Source organism: Saccopteryx leptura, chromosome 3, assembly GCF_036850995.1.
Source record: "Saccopteryx leptura isolate mSacLep1 chromosome 3, mSacLep1_pri_phased_curated, whole genome shotgun sequence".
Taxonomy (NCBI): Eukaryota; Metazoa; Chordata; class Mammalia; order Chiroptera; family Emballonuridae; genus Saccopteryx; species Saccopteryx leptura.
In genome coordinates, this window is record NC_089505.1 from 116709305 (window position 1) to 116728007 (window position 18703).

The following is an 18703-nucleotide window of genomic DNA, read 5'->3' on the forward strand; positions in this document are numbered from 1 at the left end:
CCTACACAAACTGTGTGAGTCTAATGAAGCTGCTAATTAGACCACCCCATTTCACAGAACTGGGGCCCAGCCATCCAAGATAACCCATAGCCTTGGCCAGAATGATTGGTTCTAGGCTAGGCCAATCAAAGTACTTCATGTAGATTTTAATTCTTTAATTTTAATAGTAATTTTTTAGCAAGAGAGAGACAGAGAGACACACACAGAGAGACAGACAGGAAGGGAGAAAGATGAGAAGTATCAGTTCATCATTGTGTCACTTTAGGTATTCATTGATTGCTTCTTATATGTGCCTTGACCAGGGAGGCTCTAGCTAAGCCAGTGACCCCTTGCTCAAGCCAGAGACTTTGGGCTCAAGCCAGCGACGTTTGGAGTCAAGCCAGTGACCATAGGACCAGTGACCATGTCTATGATCCCATGCTCAAGCTGGCAATCCCACACTCAAGCTGACGAACCCTCACTCAAGCTGGTGAGCCTCAAACTGGCAACCTCAGGGTTTTGAACCTGGGTCCTCAGCTTTCCAGGTTGATGCTCTCTCTACTGTACCATCACCTGGTCAGGCTTCATGTGAATTTTTAAATTTAGAGGTAGAAGAAAAGGCGCCTGACCTTCTAGATAAAGAGCATTGAACCTGACTGGTAGTGGCACAGTAGACAGAGTGTTGATCTGGGATGCTAAAATCCTAGGTTCAAAACCCCAAGGTTGCTGGCTTGAGCGCAGGCTTGCCAGCTTGAGTGTGGAGTGGTTGGCTTGAGCATGGGATCATAGACATGACCCCATGGTAGATGGCTTGAACCCAAAGGTCGCTGGCTCGCCTGGAGCCCCTTCCTCCTCCCAGCCCCAGTCAAGGCATGTTTGAGAAGCAATGGACAATTAAAGTGATGCAACTACAAGGTGATGCTTCTTATCTCTCTCCCTCTCCCTTTCTCTCTTGCTAAAAAGAGAGAGAGAGAGAGAGAGAGAGAGAGAGTTGAGAATATAAATGGAGGCCATCTTCCCTGCTATGTGAAGGAAGGTGTTACATCCCAGGAGACAGACTACAGCAGACGCAAAGTGAATTTTATACGTTTTATTGCAGACCTGCACAGGGACTGCAGGCAACCCATGCAAGGGAGCACTGCAGCCCCCCAAACCTTCACAGGGGATGCAGGTAACCCACACAGGGGAACACTGCAGCCCCCCAAACCTGCACAGGGACTGCAGGCAACCCACGCCTCCAAAGAGACTGGAGCACTGCAGCCAACCAAACCTGCGCAGCCAACAAACTGCGCAGGGACTGCAGCCCCCCAAACCTGCACAGGGACTGCAGCTAACCCACATGGGGGCACACTGCAGCCCCCCAAACCTGCGCAGGGACTGCAGCTCCGAGCTTCTAAAATGGCTCCTTTTTATAGGGTGGCTGTCTAGGATGAGCAAGCATCATACAGAAGCTGATGTGGCTGTTAGTCATTGGCTAGGGAGGTCGTGCACAGTTACAGGGGGGGGGTTAATCAGTGAATAATTTCAAACATAAACTTCTGATAAGGGTCTCTGACTCAATGCAGGATGTTGCTGAACTCTTTGTTCTCAGTGTCACAGGGACCTTGTACACTCTTGGCAGCCCCAGCATGTCAGTACGCCCTGAATCTAACAGAAGGTATCTCTTGTAGAAGAGAATTGGACCAACTCATAGAAGAAGCAAGAGAAAGAGAGAGAAATAAGGGGAGAAGGATTGAAAGAGTGACAAACACCAATTTGTGGTAGTTACAAGATAGTCACAGGAATGTAAAGTATAGCATAAAGAATATAGTCAATAATATTGTAATAGCTATGTATGGTAGCAGGTGGGTACTTGAAATATTGGGAGAGATCACTTTGTAAATTATATGATTTTCTAGGCACTATGATGTACACCTGAAACTAATATGAAAGAATAATGAATGTCAACAGTAATTAAAATTTTTTTTAAAAAAGGCCAATTTGAAAATGAATTTTACTCAATAGATATAGTTGTGACTGAAGTCTACTCCTAGACTTTCAAGGAGTGTAAGCCAATACGTTCCTTTTTTGCTTACCTTAGTTTAAATTGGACTCCTGTCATTTGTCAATAAATGACTTTTGACTAATACAGGCAGAGAAACTTGGAAGGGTTCTGAGCACCTGAGCTACACAGGTGGGACCTATCTCTAACTCTTAAGAGACCTTTGGGAGTCAGGAACCTTCAATTCATTACAAATTGCCAATATATTTTCATCTCACCAAAAACACTGGAATCACCTGGCTCTCAGCTCCCCAGATATTACCAAGGTGTTTTTGTGGGTTTTTTGGACAGTTTGACTAAATTCCTGACTTTTATGGTTAAATACCCTTGTTTTTGACCTATTGCTTTGATATACAAAAAGACAGATTTTGTAGGTGACCAAATTATTTATCTGAAATGGGAATCCTGCCTCACTGAACAATTATAAAAATTATGCCAAAAGAGAGATATTAATTCCTAAGATCTTACTTTGGCAAAAAAAAAAAAAAAAAAAAAAAAAAAGGAAAATGAGTAACCCTCTCAATGTGTTGGTTTTGTACACTCAAACATTAATATTTTTAAGATATATATATTTTTTAATCCAAAGAAAATCTATGTAAATTGAATTTTGTGCCAGTGATATGCCACACATCTGAAAATCAATTCTCATCTTGGACCAGTTGACTTCAGAGAGAAGGTACCAACCACACTTAAATTAATCTTAACAAGGGCAAATTCATTCACAAGTCAGACATGATAGAGCCTTAGCAGGGTGAAACATTAACACAAGTCAGAGCCCACTAGGAGCAGAATTGGGGGGAAATGACCTAGCTAAAGGGTCATTTGTCAGCGTCCCATGACAAGGACTAAGCCAGGACTGAAATCCAGCCAGTCTTAGTATAAGTAAGATGCATAGCAGGTGAAACGCAGCAGCTGAAGGGTCCAAGATAATGGTAGCAAACAGTAGTTATGCCCTAGTTCTGGATTAGCAGCCAGCACCTAGAGGATAATAAAACACATTTTGGGCCCCCCAGAGTTAGGAATTCACAAGAGCTAGCAAGAGGATCAGGATCACAGGCCAGCAGGGGTTTCAGGCTAGTGCTTGCATTCAAATAGGAACGAGAATGTTCACTTACACAGCCTGGCCATCGTGGGTAAAAGCAATGACTTGTCTTTGAAAAGACACTACTTTTTAAAATGTTTATTTTATTGACTTTATGTTTTTTTAAATTTTTAATTTATTAATTTTAGAGATTAGAGAGAGAGAGAAGTGGGAAGGAGCAGGAAGCATAAACTCCCATATGTGCCTTGAACAGGCAAGCCCAGGGTTTCCAACAGGTGGCTTCAGTGTCCCAGGTCAATACTTTATCCACTGTGCCACCACAGGTCAGGCTATTTTATTGATTTTAGAGAGAGAGGAAGGGGGAGAAGAGGGAGCGAGAGAGAGGAACATCGATCTGTTCCCATATGTGCCTTAACCAGGGATCAAATTGGCAACCTCTGTGCTTCAGGACAATGGTCTAATTAACTGAACCATCCAGCCAGGACAAAAAGATGCTACTTGAGCTGATTCTAGCAGGCAAAGAAAAGTGAGAAAGTTTTACCATGAATAGTCATGGAGGTGAGACACAGAAAAGCATATTCAGGGTATTTCAAGTAATTGGATAACACTAGGGTGGAAAGCCAAAGATCCATAGGGCCTTATGACATGCTAAGCCTATCCCACCTAGGGAGAGGGGGTATGGTGGAAACTGCTCATCACCCCCATCCCCAGTTTTCTTCTTCCTTTCAGTAATCGAAATCCTTCTCTCCCCCATTACGTTTAGCTGGGCATATATAGTACCTGTTTCAATTAAGGAGACGTCCCTACAAGAACAAATTCTTGGAATGTGAGTGGATGTTAGGAGTATAATGTTCATGTTATATCAGTAAAAGGAAGCCACTTCTCTCTACCTCGTCTTTTCTCTTCCTCTTTCCAGAGGTCTGAAACACAGATGTGGCCAAGGGAGCCAGCCTCTCGATTCGCCTCTAGGAAGCAGCGCCCCTGTGCGGACGGCCAAAGCTGAGCCGCGGAGGCGCTTCGCAGAGTCCGGAGCTGCAGGTGCGGGAGCGCGCCCTGTACCCGCCTAGCGCCCCGCCCTGGAGGCTGAGAGCGCGTGCTGTAGTGGGCAGCCAGCATGAAGTCCGTGGCGCAGGACGTCCTCCGCTCCCAGAAGGCTCTTAGCAAGTTGTAGGAGAGCCGGAGCAAGTGTGGGCCCCGGAGCAGCTGGCCAAGGCCCCTTACCCTTCGCCCTCTCCCGTCACCCATCCCTCCAAAGACCTTAGCACCCCCCCCCCCGCCCCCCAAGACCAGCACCTCCCTAGGAAGCCTGTTCCCAGATTCTGATGAGGAGCTGAGGTCCTTGGAACTGCCTCCCAGCCCGGCCTGCAGGAAGAGAATGGAGAGGTGACCGTGGTACTTCTGGGCAGGCCGACGCCAGACTCTATGGGCCCGGAGGGGGTGACATTGTGCAGCAGCCGCCGCTGCCCAGTGTGGCCAAGGAGTCCTGGTTTGGGCTCAGTACCTTCCAGGGTACCTCTCCTGGAGGAGGGTAAGGGGAGGGGAGCGCCCCCACAGCTCCAACCCCATTCTTGCCCGAGTCTTTTAACCTGGGTGTTAGCATTTTAAAGAGATCCCTCAGGAGTTCTGGCCTCTACTAACTGCCACCTCCCCAGCCAGGACCTCTTGGTAAGACTAACTAGTGATGTTTGTACAACCAAAGACTCTATTTTGTGGTTTAAGGAAAATAAAAGTGACTATGATTACATTTAAAGAGAGAGAGAGTCAGCCTCAAACATGCCAACAATGACCACAGTCTGGAGTGGGTGGCACACTAAGATGAAAAAAACCTGGGTCCCAGAAGGAACAAGGGGAGCAGAACTACCTTTTCCTTCTTGACACCCACCTTACTGCACTAAAAGTGAGAGAGAAAGAAATTTCTTGTGTCACTGTCTTTTGGGTCTCTTTGTTAAAGCATCATAGCTTTGTACCCCACATGAGAGGAAAGAAAAGATAGTATTGAGGTTTCTAATATAATTCCTGACTTGGTCAGAAATGGCTAAGGACATAAGAAAGGCTGAGACAAACATTTCTTTTTTTTTTCTTCTGAAGCTGGAAACGGGGAGAGACAGTCAGACAGACTCCCGCATGCGCCTGACCAGGATCCACCCGGCACGCCCACCAGGGGCGACGCTCTGCCCACCAGGGGGCGATGTTCTGCCCCTCCGGGGCATCGCTCTGCCGCGACCAGAGCCACTCTAGCGCCTGGGGCAGAGGCCAAGGAGCCATCCCCATCGCCCTGGCCATCCTTGCTCCAATGGAGCCTTGGCTGCGGGAGGGGAAGAGAGAGACAGAGAGGAAGGAGGGGGTGGGGGTGGAGAAGCAAATGGGCGCTTCTCCTATGTCCCTGGCCGGGAATCGAACCCGGGTCCCCCGCACGCCAGGCCGACGCTCTACCGCTGAGCCAACCGGCCAGGGCCAACATTTCTTTTTAATGATTACACCTGAGTGAGGCTAGGCTGGCAGATGGCAAGGTAAGCATTTTCACAGTCTTGTCTCAAGAGAGATTGGGAAAGCCCTCTGAAAACTATAAACTTCTATGTCAGGGGTCGGGAACCTTTTTGGCTGAGAGAGCCATGAACGCCACATATTTTAAAATGTAATTCCGTGAGAGCCATACAATATGTTCAACACTAAATACAAGTAAATGTGTGCATTTTATATAAGACCAACACTTTTAAAGTACAACAAGTCTCTGAATTATTTTTAATAATGTTGTTATGCTGTTGCTAACCAATTATGAATAAAGTACTTCTTACCATTAATGCGACTTCTGGTGCTGCATAGTTTTGCTGATGGCTTTGTAGTCTGGTTGATCCGTGGTGAGGTTAAGCTTCATGCAGGCGCTGAGACTTCCATTCATTAAACGTGATCGTAGGTTGGTCTTAACGTTCTTTAGATGTGAGAAAGACTGTTCACATGCATACGTAGAGCCAAACATTGTCAGTACAGCAATACTCACACGCAGCAGTGTGTGGTATGTGTCAGGAAGTGCGTTCCAAATTTTGACAATCAGCTGGTCCATGGGTTGAAGTTTTTTCATTTCTCCCCACTTGTGTTTGCTCGCCAACTCTGCTTGTTGTCGTGCAAGTCTTTCCAAATCTTCATTCAGTGACTTGAATTTATTCACCCACATGTCTGAGGCCTTCAGGTCAGCAGCTTGTAGCTCAAAATCTCTTATGGAGACACCAGGGATGTAACTCAGGTTGGCACTGTCCACTGCATACTCATGTGGATGGTGATGAACTTAAAAAGATGAGTGCACGCCCTGGCCGGTTGGCTTAGCAGTAGAGCGTCGGCCTGGCGTGCGGGGGACCCGGGTTCGATTCCCGGCCAGGGCACATAGGAGAAGCGCCCATTTGCTTCTCTACTCCCACCCCCTCCTTCCTCTCTGTCTCTCTCTTCCCCTCCCGCAGCCAAGGCTCCATTGGAGCAAGGATGGCCAGGGCGCTGGGGATGGCTCCTTGGCCTCTGCCCCAGGCGCTAGAGTGGCTCTGGTCGTGGCAGAGCGATGCCCCGGAGGGGCAGAGCATCGCCCCCTGGTGGGCAGAGCGTCGCCCCTGGTGGGCGTGCCGGGTGGATCCTGGTCAGGCGCATGCGGGAGTCTGTCTGACTGTCTCTCCCCGTTTCCAGCTTCAGAAAAAAAAAAAAAAAAAAAAAGATGAGTGCACACACAAAGTTCTCCAAAGTGCGCTTTGAATGATTGCAGGAGATTAGATGTGAAGCCCACTAGCTGCTGGAGATCAAGATGTTGAACAGGGTCACTTGCTGTGCATGCATCTTTAAACTCTCCCAGTTTTTCAAAGTGTAGTAAACGACCTGTTTCGATGTCAGCGATGAAGAGTTCCAGCTTGTTTTCAAATGCAAACACTGCTTGTTGAAGGGATAATACTTTATTTCCAACACCTTGCATTTTCACATTGAGCTGGTTCAGATGTTCAGTCATGTCCACGAGATAGTAGAACTTCAGGAGCCATTCAGTGTTAGCTAACTCAGGATCCTCGAAGCTTTTCATTTCAAGAAAAGTCCGGATTTCACTCAGACAAGTCGCGAAATGGCTGAGCACCTTTCCTCTTGACAACCAATGCACATTGCTGTGCAGAAGCAGACCAGGATAATTATTCCCAACTTCATCCAGCAGTTTTAAACTGGCGATCATTTAAAGCTCAGGCAATAATAAAGTTGACCACCCAAATGATCAGTGACATCACCTCACCAAGCTGCTTGCCACACATCTGAGCACAAAGCGCCTCCTGATGTAGGATGCAGTGAAAACTTAGGATGGGTCTCTTTTCAGGTTCATTGAAGAAGTGCTACGAATCCTCTGTTTTTCCCCACCATGCATGGAGCACCATCAGTACACACCGAAATAAATCTATCCATTGGTAGATTTTTTTCTTTAGCGAACTCAGTGAAAGACTTGAATAAATCCTCCCTTCTTATTGTCTCTTTCATAGGCAAAACAGCAAGACTTTTCTCATGTAGTGTGTCACCGATAGCATACCTTGCAATCACGCTGAACTGGGATAAATGGCTTATGTCTGTTGACTCATCCAAAGCGAGAGAAAAGAATGGTGCTGCATTTATGTCCTTCACTTGTGTTGGCTCAATTTGATTTGCCATCATGATGATATGATCATGAACAGTTCTTGCCAACAGAGGCATGTCTTTTATTCGTTTGATTATCTTGTCTTTATCTGAAAAGTCGTCAAAAAGTTCATTGGCAACATCAAGCATGAATGTTTTGGCATACTCCCCATCTGTGAGTGGCTTTCTGTTTCTCACAATTGCTAAAGCATCAGCAAAGCTAGCCAAATTTCAGTCACTTTGTTGGGTCCAAACACAGAGTTGCTGCTGACTAGTTTGCACTCTGCACAGTAGCTCTTGACATGCTTTCTTCCTGCTGTCCCCCGCTGGATATTTCGATGCAAATGTAGTATGGCATGTGTCAAAGTGCCGCTTTATATTTGACCGTTTCATTGATGCAATTTTATCATTGCATATTAGACACACTGCAGAACCTGCTCTCTCCACAAAGGCGAATTCCTCTGTCCATTCCTGCTGAAAAGTACGATACTCCTCATCTTTTTTTCTTTTAGCCATTTTCTTCATCAAAAGGGTTTCTGAAATTAGCTAGCTGACTACTTGATTAAAAGGAGGGAAGTTTACTTCCTGACCTCAAAATGACCCATGTACATTACGCATTATCCAAAAAAAATTTGGTGTTGTCCCGGAGGACAGCTGTGATTGGCTCCAGACACCCACAACCATGAACATGAGTGGTAGGAAATGAATGGATTGTAATACATGAGAATGTTTTATATTTTTAACGTTATTATTTTTTTATTAAAGATTTGTCTGCGAGCCAGATGCAGCCATCAAAAGAGCCGCATCTGGCTCGCAAGCCATAGGCTCCCAAACCCTGTTCTACGTGGTTGTGAGAGCCTAGTTCATCTAATGCAGACAGCAGCTAGTGACCACCTGAATGTTTTCTTTGCACTCTGCCCTGCAAAGCTATATCCACTGTCATTTTCAAAAGTTGACTCTAGAACAGGTTTCTAGGGAGGACTTCATTGACCAACTTCACTTAGTCATTTTGTGTTTATGATGTTTACAAAAGGGGAATGTTCTTTTTAACCCCCCTCTATTTCCTGAAGAGAATGGGTCTTTTAATTGAAAGACTGTTTGCTAAACACAGTAATTTTCTAGGGATGCAAGTTTGGAAGTAGAAATTTGTAAAAAATTTATTCTTCCAAACAATGAAGGGTCGAGGAATCTGCATGAGGCTGTGGGAAGGGGTTGTGAAGAATAGCAAGGCTGGAGGCTGAGGATTGGGGTGGAAAAGATGCCCACTGGCAGAATCAGAGGGGGTGGGTCGCTTGGGAAAAAGAGCCCTGTTATAGAGGGGGTTTCCAAGTGAATTGCTGCCACCCCTTCTGTAAATTCTGCTTGTTCACTAAGACCTGTATGAGAGTATATAAAATGTGTGAGTTTGAATACAGGCAGAGGAAAAGCTTAAACACACATACCATAGAAAACACTAGAGCAAGGAAAGTGAGTCAATACCAGTGAGTGACAATTCTAAAATTTCAAATATCTTTCTTTAGTCATCAAGTCTATAATTTAAAAATGTATACGGTATTATCATAATCTGAGAGTTAGCATTCACCCAATTATTGAGTGCCCATCATTGGCATAATAATTGCTAGCAGTTATTAATTGCTTATGAAAATTCAGAAATTGAAAGATTTCTACTAGCTGAGAGTAGGATGAATTTTAGGGAAGGCACTATGACAAAAGTTGTATTTGAATTGGGTCATTTTGTTTTGTTTTGTTTTACAAACCTTGAATTAGATCTTCTTAAAAAAATTTTTAAAATTATTTATTGACTTTAGAGAGAAAGGAAGGCAGAAAAAGAGAAAGAAAACACATTGATTTGTGGTCCCACTTCTTTATGTCCTGACCAGGAATCAAACCTGCAACCTTGGGGCATTGAGGCAATAATCTAACCAACTGAGCTACCCAGTCAGGGCTTGAATTGGGCCCTGCTCAGTGAATAGGAAGTGCTTATGCAAGGTTTTTCAGAGGAAGGGAACAGCATAGACAATCTGACCAAAGCTAAAGTCACATATTGTTTTCAATAAATGTTTATCCGTGTCTCCTGTGTGCCAGGTACCATGCTGGGTCCCTGGGATTATGAAGATTAATTTGGCCTCATAGGTTCCTGTTAATAATCTGTAATTTTTCTGTTCATTTTGTTACTGGTTTGCCACATCTATGAGGTCTTTCTTAGCCACATTTCTGCATGGTCAGTTTTTCTCTTTTGAATCTATGTGTATGTGATTCTTCTTTTGCTCCTTAAATGTACTACTTTCCATTTATCCTAGTGTATTTTAACCTGCTATTGATGACCATTTCTCTAATTTATTGAGGTCAATTGAATGTTTATCTTCTGTATACTTAGCACATCCATTTGCTTGGGGTCACATGTAATATTTATAAGACTTCCACTTTCCACTGTCCAGACCCACATCTCAGTATCCTTTCATGCCAATATATAGTGAAGGTTGAAAGTAAGGCAAAAAATATAGTCCCTGAACCCCAGGTTGCAAAAACCTAGTATGTCTGTAGTTGACCACAGTTTTGTCAACTGAAATGGCAATGATGTCTTTTAAATGACAGTTAAACCATTATCAGCAGATACCTGAGTATTCACCATATGTAAAAACAGTGATGCACAATGCATTGGCCCATTCTTGCGAGGCTTTCAATCTAGATTAGGAGGCAATAGATCATGCACATGGATTTGTTTGGCAGAGCACTTTTGTAACCTTCCTAACGGATTGAGAGCAATAGTGAGAATATGGGTACCTAGTATGGAATTCCGTTCTCCTCTATTCTATCCTCTTACTAGCTCCCTTCAGAGGAAAAAGAAGATGTTTATCTGATTGGTCAGAGCCCAGATGTTCATTAGTCCACATTTAACCAATGGTTGGGGTCAGCAGTGATTGAAAGGTCATACATAGCCATGTGCTCCCTATTGTCTGCTGAGGAGGCTCAGCCCAGTCTCCATACAGAACACACTTAGATGAGGAAAGCTGGGATACTTTGCAAATCTGATCATTTGCTTCTCTCTTTCTGCAGGCATGCCTATGCCTGCCAGTTCCAAAATTTAGAGTGCAGAGTGGAAGTAGGAAATAAAAAGCTTCATTTCAGTCTTAAACCCAAGCCATGTGATTCAACTCAGTGTTTTGGCCGAGTTCTGTTCTAGATCCTTTAGTTTCTATTCTAGTTTGTTCCTTGTGTACAGTTCCCTTGCAACCCCAGGGAGAGGACAGATAATTAGCAGAGTGGGATTTGGCTGTTTCTGGTTCTCAATTGTGGCAAACTATATAGTTGGTCATAAGGTTTCACAAAATTTTGCTGCCCTTCCTGGGGAAGGATTGTACTCCCCTACCTCCCTGACGTCAGACTTGGCCAGGTGACCTTGTTTTGACCAAGAATATATGAGCAGATCTAACATGTACAGATTCTAGGTAGAAGCCTTAAGAGCCAGTATATATTGATACATGATTCACCATGATAGCCATTCCTCTTCCAAGAGACCAACGTTGCTCCAGATAAAGGTTGTTAAATAAGACTGGGTGCCAGCATAAACACAACCCAGAATACAGCCAAGCTGACCTTCAATGAACTTTTATATATGTTATTTCAAGTAATAAAACTTTGTTGCTATTAATTTCTGGAAACACTTGTTTTCCCAGCCAAACCTTGCTTATTCTGACTGATACATTTACTTTATTACATCTGTATCAAACACCATTGTTTGCCTTCCCAACTGCTATTCTGTCTTTATTCCTTCTAAGAGAACCCCAATTTTGCTCAGGTATTCAACTAACTCTACATATGCTTGGGGGAGGAGATTCTCATTCCCAGTCACAGGGGGGTGAATTGATTACTTTAAGCCATTCATGATGGTTTCTTACTCCTTGCTAGTGACTGATTTAGATGTGGGAGAGTGTGAGAAGTCTGCTTGAGGGCTTCTGAGGCAGGTATTCCTTGCTAATAAAAAGAGACACATAGGAAGAAACGGCCTCTACACTTCAGCTGGACATTGTGTGTTTGTATATATCAGCTTGAAATGTGGCAGCCATTTTTAACTATGGGAACCAGGTCTCAGATATCAGAGTGAAAAGATGGAAAGAATCTGGGTCCCTGATGTTACTGAGCTTTTAAATGAACTAACTCTAGAGTCGTCCTACCCTTAGATTTCTTGTTACATGGGATAATACATTTTCCTTATGTTTCATTTTATTAAAAAAAATTTTTTTTAAGTGAATGAGAGAGACAGATAGGAAGTGAGAGAGATGAGACGAATCAGCTTGTAGCTGCGGCCAGTAGTGGGATTCAAATAATTTAACAACTGGTTTTCTGCCCTAATGACCATTTTAAGTATAAAAAACTAATATACTGGAAGGTAGTTTATTATTTCATGAATTTAATACTTAAATAAGAATTAAAGAGGTACACAAAACTAGATTATAAGAAAAAGTTTAAAAATATTAATTAAAAAATTGAATAATACCTGACATAAAACAGTAAAACTTATTTAAGATATTTACAAATTGCTTCTTTATTGGCATCCTCACTTGCAATTTTTTTCACCTATGGACAGAATGAACATTACCACAAGTGCTTAGAATAGCTGTTGCACAAATGAACGTTAAAAAAGAGTAAGGAATGTAAATGTGTGATTTCCACATTGGGCAGATGCCCAGGCGCCCACCTTAGAGAGAACCCTGATTACAAGTGACATTTTAACAACTGGTTCACCAAACTCAAAAAATTAGGTATTGGTTCTGCCAAACCTGTGTGAACTGGCTGAATCCCACCACTGGCTGCAGCACTTAGTTGGTCATTGACTACTTTCTCATATGTGCCTTGACGGGGGGAGGGGAGGCTCCAGCTGAGCCAGTGACCCCTTGCTCAAGCTAGCAACCTTGTGCTTCAAGTTAGCGAGCGACCTTTGGGCTCAAGCCAGTGACCATGGGGTCATATCTTGATCCCACGCTCAAGCCAGCAACCCCACTCTCAAGCTGGTGAGCTCATGCTCAAGCCAAATGAGCCCGTGCTCAATCAAGCCAGAGACCTTGGCACATTAAACCTGGGTCCTCAGCATCCCAAGTTGATGTCTATCCACTGCACCACCTGGCCAGGGATTTTTCTTATTGTTTAATGCAGTTAAATCTGGAATGAAGGGGAAAAGAATGAATTTAGCTTTTGGGACACTGAGGTGATGGCAGGACAGCATCCTTTTATATTGCTGAAGTTCAGGAGATGTCAGGGATAAATCTGAATTTGGAAGTCACCTATGGAGAAATATTACATAAAGTAATACATTTTAGAAAATAATCCTATATCTGGAATGGTACCTCTGTTCTTGAGGAATTATGATAATATAACAAAACATTATCCTATATAAATGTAGCCATCTCCTAACTGGTTATGCCACTGTGTCACCTCCTCACTTATTACCTACCCTAGGAAAGGAAGATCAGAGGTGGTAGCAACCTCCCAGTGAGGGAAAGCAAAGACAGTGAGGAACTGATGATCACATCTGGATCCTTAGGTCCTGATCTCCTTAAGCCTGGGTTTTGGGGATCTTGGTAGCCATTTGCATATGACAAACATTCTAGTCTGTGTAGATGACTATGAAAATTGGTTATAAACAACTTCTAGCCTGGCCTGTGGTGGTGCAATGGACAAAGCGTCAAACTGGATCACTGAGGTCATGGGTTGGAAACCCTTGGGCTTGCCTGGTCAACGTACATATGACAAGCAAGCAATGAACAACCAAAGTGAAGCAAGTTGATAATGAGTTGATATGATATGAGTTTATAATTCTCATTCCCCACCCACTCCATAAAATCAATAAATAATTAAAAAATCTTTAAAAATCTCCTAAATTTATTGACTCTTATGTACAAATTATTGTTCCAGGAAACTATGGTTCTAATCATCTGCATCCTATGTACGATACTGCAGAAGCTCGGTAGGAAGCATCAGGGTCAAGAAAATATAAACAATGGGACATCAAGGAAATGGTCCATGTAGAAGATAGAGCCTCTAGTGTCCAAGTTGATCTGTGGTTAGAAGAGTTCTGAAGGTTAATAATTCATAGAGTACTAAGTTACTCTATTTGAAAAAAAAATGGATTCATGAGGGGGGGTGACTTTTGTAACATAAAGATTTACTTAACATCACTTGAAATAGTAAAATTTTGAAATTCTATTTAGACAAGACTTTTCCAAAGGCACATCTAGTGGGTAAATGCATGCACGTATGTAATATTTACAGTTAAGTCTATTCCTTACTTGAGACATCATACCCCATTTCTAAGTTGTCACTGTTGGGCCTGCCTTGAAAGTACTCTTGCTTCGGTAAGAAAAAAATAAACATTTTTTATAAAAAGACCATATTTTTTAATGAGCTGGAAGAGCAAACGCAATCTCAAAAGATAGCTAATTTCAGCCTTGCAGTTATTTAGAGAAGAAAATCTGGCTCCAAACGTTGTTTGCAGACAGAACTTGCAATTAGCGAGGACCAAGGATGCTGTTCAAAGATGACTCAGTTGTAGACCGAGGGGGAAGACCAGTCAGTGGTCCCTTTGGAGAAAGAGTCAGATTCTTTTACATCACGTTGGGGTTCTACAGGCCCAGAACTGCTGCACACTAGGAGGGGGTATCCAGGGTGAAATAATCTGAGAACCTGAGAAACGTACCTGCGAACTATCTGAACAGGAGACAGCTAAAACCCAACTCGCCCTAACCCCCCCCCCCCCCTCCAGCTGCGGGCCAGTATTGGGGCAGAGAATTCCAAGGCGAGGGTCCTACCGGGTACCTAGCCAGGTGACCTTCGCCAGGCTCCAGAGTCCCCCTTGGGACGTCCCTGAGGGCCTGCCCAGGCCCTATAGGTGGCCACCGGCCGCCCCAGCCTCTGATGTTCGTGATCGCCTTTGGGACACATCCCGCTACGCACCGTTAGTCGGTCAGCCGAGCCACTCCCTCCAATCCACCAGGCCACCGCCCCGGCCCCTCCCTCTCCAGCCGCCCCACCCCGGCCGGCAACGCCACGCCCACTGGGGGTGGGGGTCCAGGGCAGGATGCCCACTCTCCGGCTCACGGTCGCTCGCCCGCGGCTTCCGGGCCCCAGTGGCTCGGGGCCCAGCAAGCATCCCCTCCCCCGGCAGCCGCAGGCCCCCGGCCCCGTCACCCCTCCCCCGGCAGCCGCAGGCCGCCTCTGCAGCTGGCCGCGCGGCCGGCCCGCGCCCGCCGCCGCGCGCTGATTGGCTGGCCGGGGCCGGCGGCGGCGTTTAGTGGCCGGCAGATTCGCTGGGTCAGGGCTGCAGAGGCGCCTGGCGCACCGGCGGGAGTGCGTCCGCGGCGCGCGATCGCCTGCCTGCCAGAGAGGGCGGCTCGGGGAGCCGAGGGGGTCCGCGCTGCGCGGGGCGCCGTCGTCCTGGCCGCCATGTGCTCCCAGCTCTGGTTCCTGACGGACCGGCGCATCCGCGAGGACTACCCGCAGGTGCAGATCCTGCGCGCCCTCCGGCAGCGCTGCTCCGAGCGGGACGTGCGCTTCCGGGCGGTGTTCATGGACCAGATCGCCGTCACCGTCGTCGGCGGCCACCTTGGTGAGTGAGGCCGGCCCCGGGAGGGCGCGCCGCGGTTCCCGAGAGTCGGCCAGTGGGCGCGCCCCTCGGGGCTCCCCCAGGCAGTTCTCCTTCGGGTGCGAAACCAGCTGCTGTCCCCCGGCGAGAGCTTTGGGGTTGGAGACAGCTCCTAACCTTGAGCTTCTTTTGATTACCACCATCTGCCCTGAGGCCAAGATTTGAGAGCGGGAGTTAATTAGGGGACTTTGTTTTAGGTGGAACTCGAATTTACCTGAAGCCGCGTGGAGGTTCGAGGATAATCAAGTGGCTAATCCCAAATTTGCAAATTCTGCTTGCATCACTACCCTGTCAGTTTAGATTTATAGAAATCCACGTTAAGTTTACAAAATTGCCATTAAGATGAGTGTTTTAAAAGTTTTCCAGAAGTGTGTAAGCGTTAGTAACGCACTACAGAGTATCACTCCCAAACTAGGAACCTACCTATGGGGAGAAATCTGAGAAAGATTGTAGTCACTTCTTGAGTGTAAAGAGGGAGACTAGGTCTTTGATGGTTTTTCTTAAACTTATCCTCCACCCTGAAAATGTTGAATTCTGATTCCAGAAAATCCAAGATTTCAGGTAAAGACCATTCTGGTCTCATTGATTTCTTTACTGCTGTGTCCAAGAGACTTTTTTGGGTAAAAAACATGGTTATCATCTATGACCCTGACCTCAATAGATTAATTGTGTTTTTAGATATTTTTAGTTATTCTTTATGCACTCTCTGATTTAGGAATCCGTGGTTTAGGAACTTCCCTCCAGGGTTGCAGGCACTTCAAGATGGTTGGGGATTCCAGGGGTTTTGGGCCCAATTGAGGGTTTTTCTTGGGATACAATTCATATTATTTAAACCATACTTGTTTTAATTTTTTTACTTCTCTTCTCTTTACTTCTCTTTGGAGAGGGATTCCAAATTCTGAACTGACTACTTAAAAAAGAGATTTATGAATATGAACTGTTTCTTAGGGGAATGTATCTGTCCAAGATATTTCATCCAAAAGTTTATCTAAATCCTTCACAAGTAGTATCAGATTGTATATATAGCCTATTGGGGAAATATACCACAAACATGAGATGTCTTACATTTAATCTAAAACTGTCTGTCAACTTTCTCTATCCTTGACTTGCTGGAACTCTCAATTAATGTAGAACTAAATTCCTGTACACTAAATCTGCCGATCTGGATTCTTATTACAGCTTTGTTGCTAACAAGTATCTTGATTTTGCCTTTGCCAAGTCACTTTATGTCTTTGAACCTCAGGTTTCTAGTTTATAAAATCACAGGCTAAGGTTCCTCTAGCTCTAAAATTCTGAGTCAGTGCCAGACTTAAATGGGATAATTGGTTATATTTTACTGATCTAAACCTTGTATTTTAACCCCAAAGTTGGTTTGTTTGCTCTTCCTTTTTTATTTATTTACAGCTTGTAATGATGCCTTTTTTTTTCAGATACAGTAACCAAAATTTCATGTGTTCCTGTTGTAGACCCACCACCCATGCTGGGAAAGAGTAGGGAGATGCTCTCTGTTTTATATCTAAAACCCCATTTTAAAGACTCAGCCCTAGAAAAAGAAAAAATTAAATACTAGAGCTGCAGGGAGCATTTAAACCCTATTGTTTAGTATCTTAAAATTTTACTGAATTCATGTGGATCTCAGTCAATTCATGAACCAGGAGTTACTTTTTAAACTACAACAAAATCTACACGGTTATTTGCCTAGTTGATAGAGAAATTGAAAATGTATTTTTTATGCATTTTTTTACTTTTTTGCTAGTTCAGAGAGAGTCAAGCACATCACAATACTTAAAGCAAGCTTATTGGATCATTGTTTTTAAAGCAATAAAAAGATTTATTTGTTGCCTGACCAGGCAGTGGCGCAGTGGATAGAGTGTTGGGCTGGGATGCAGAGGACTCAGGTTCGAAACCCCGAGGTCGCCAGCTTGAGTGTGGGCTTATCTGGTTTGAGCACAGTTCACCAGCTTGAACCTAAGATCACTGGCTTGAGCATGGGGTCACTTGGTCTGCTGTAGTCCCCTGGTCAAGGCACATATGAGAAAGCAATCAATGAACAACTAAGGTGTTGCAACAGAGAATTGATGCTTCTCATCTCTCTCCCTTCCTATCTGTCTGTCCCTATCTGTTCCTCTCTGTCTGTCACACACACACACAAATATTTATTTATTGTGTAATTTATTAATTAAAGCACAAGGAAGTGAGCTCCCTGAGAAGAGTGAGTTCATTTGCTTTGTTCAGTGCTTTCAGAGTGACTAGAACAGAGCCTCGTGCATAGCAGACACTCAAACGTTTTTGAATGAATAAAGATTATGGGCTTTAGTTCCCAGTTTCTTCAGTACTCAAACTATAGACAACCCATGACAATTTGCTAAATGAGAATATTCCTCTGAAAATAACTGTTTACTGGCTCTGAAGTACAGAAATAGTTATAATGTATGGGTGCTAGTTCCCATTTGAGAATTACAGAATGTGAGCTCTGAGAATGACTTTGAGAGCATCCATTCTCACCCCTTCATTTTACAAATGAGGAACCTGATGCCCAAAGAGATGAAGTGACTTGTTCAATGTCATCCAGCTAGTTAGCAGCAACTAGTTAGGACAACAGTTAAGAACTTGATGTCCTAAAACCCCGTCCCGTGATGTGGAGTAAATATGCTTTGGGACATCTGTAACCTATAGTACTTTTCCCAGTAGATGTGGACTTGAACCAAATTGAATTAAATTGAAGCTAGAGAGTGACTTTGCAAAGTAATTTTGTGGTTTAGGAAGTTAAGGTACCACCTTTACAAAGTCTTTGTGCCTTCATTCCTTTCTATTCCTTCCTGAGACTTGTGAAGGAGTAGGTGAAGGAGACAGTACCTCCACACAGATTTGGGTGGGGAAACTAGTGGAGAAAGTGGAATGCTACAGGTGACTGAAGCAGTCCCATAGAGCACATTGCCCTTCAGCTTTCTGCTGGATGTAGCATTATGAGAATCATACCCATCTTCATTTCCTTCTTAGAAACCACAGGTTCATTCATTCATTCATTCAACAAATATTTATTAATTATTCTCAACTGGATGGTAGTGAATGTGGCACCAAAATGCACATAATAATAGCCAAATATATATATATATATATATATATATATATATATATATATATATATATATATATATATATAAATATATAAGGTCTACCGGAAAGTTCTGTCCGTTCCTTTTTTTTTTTTTTTCTGAAGCTGGAAACGGGGAGAGACAGTCAGACAGACTCCCGCATGCGCCCGGCCGGGATCCACCCGGCACGCCCACCAGGGGCAACGCTCTGCCCACCAGGGGGCGATGCTCTGCCCCTCTGGGGCCTCACTCTGCCGCCTGGGGCAGAGGCCAAGGAGCCATCC

At 44.3% G+C, this 18703-nt stretch overlaps 1 protein-coding gene across 1 annotated transcript in view; it reads left to right on the forward strand.

The window, feature by feature from the left end:
• Positions 1-15018: 15018 nt before the first annotated feature.
• RIMKLA (ribosomal modification protein rimK like family member A) overlaps positions 15019-18703 on the forward strand; it is a 30625-nt gene continuing 26940 nt past the window's right edge. Inside the window, exon 1 of the mRNA XM_066376020.1 lies at positions 15019-15288. Within this exon, the coding sequence (XP_066232117.1) occupies positions 15126-15288 (163 nt within the window). The 5' untranslated portion in view covers positions 15019-15125. The remainder of the gene's footprint in view (positions 15289-18703) is intronic.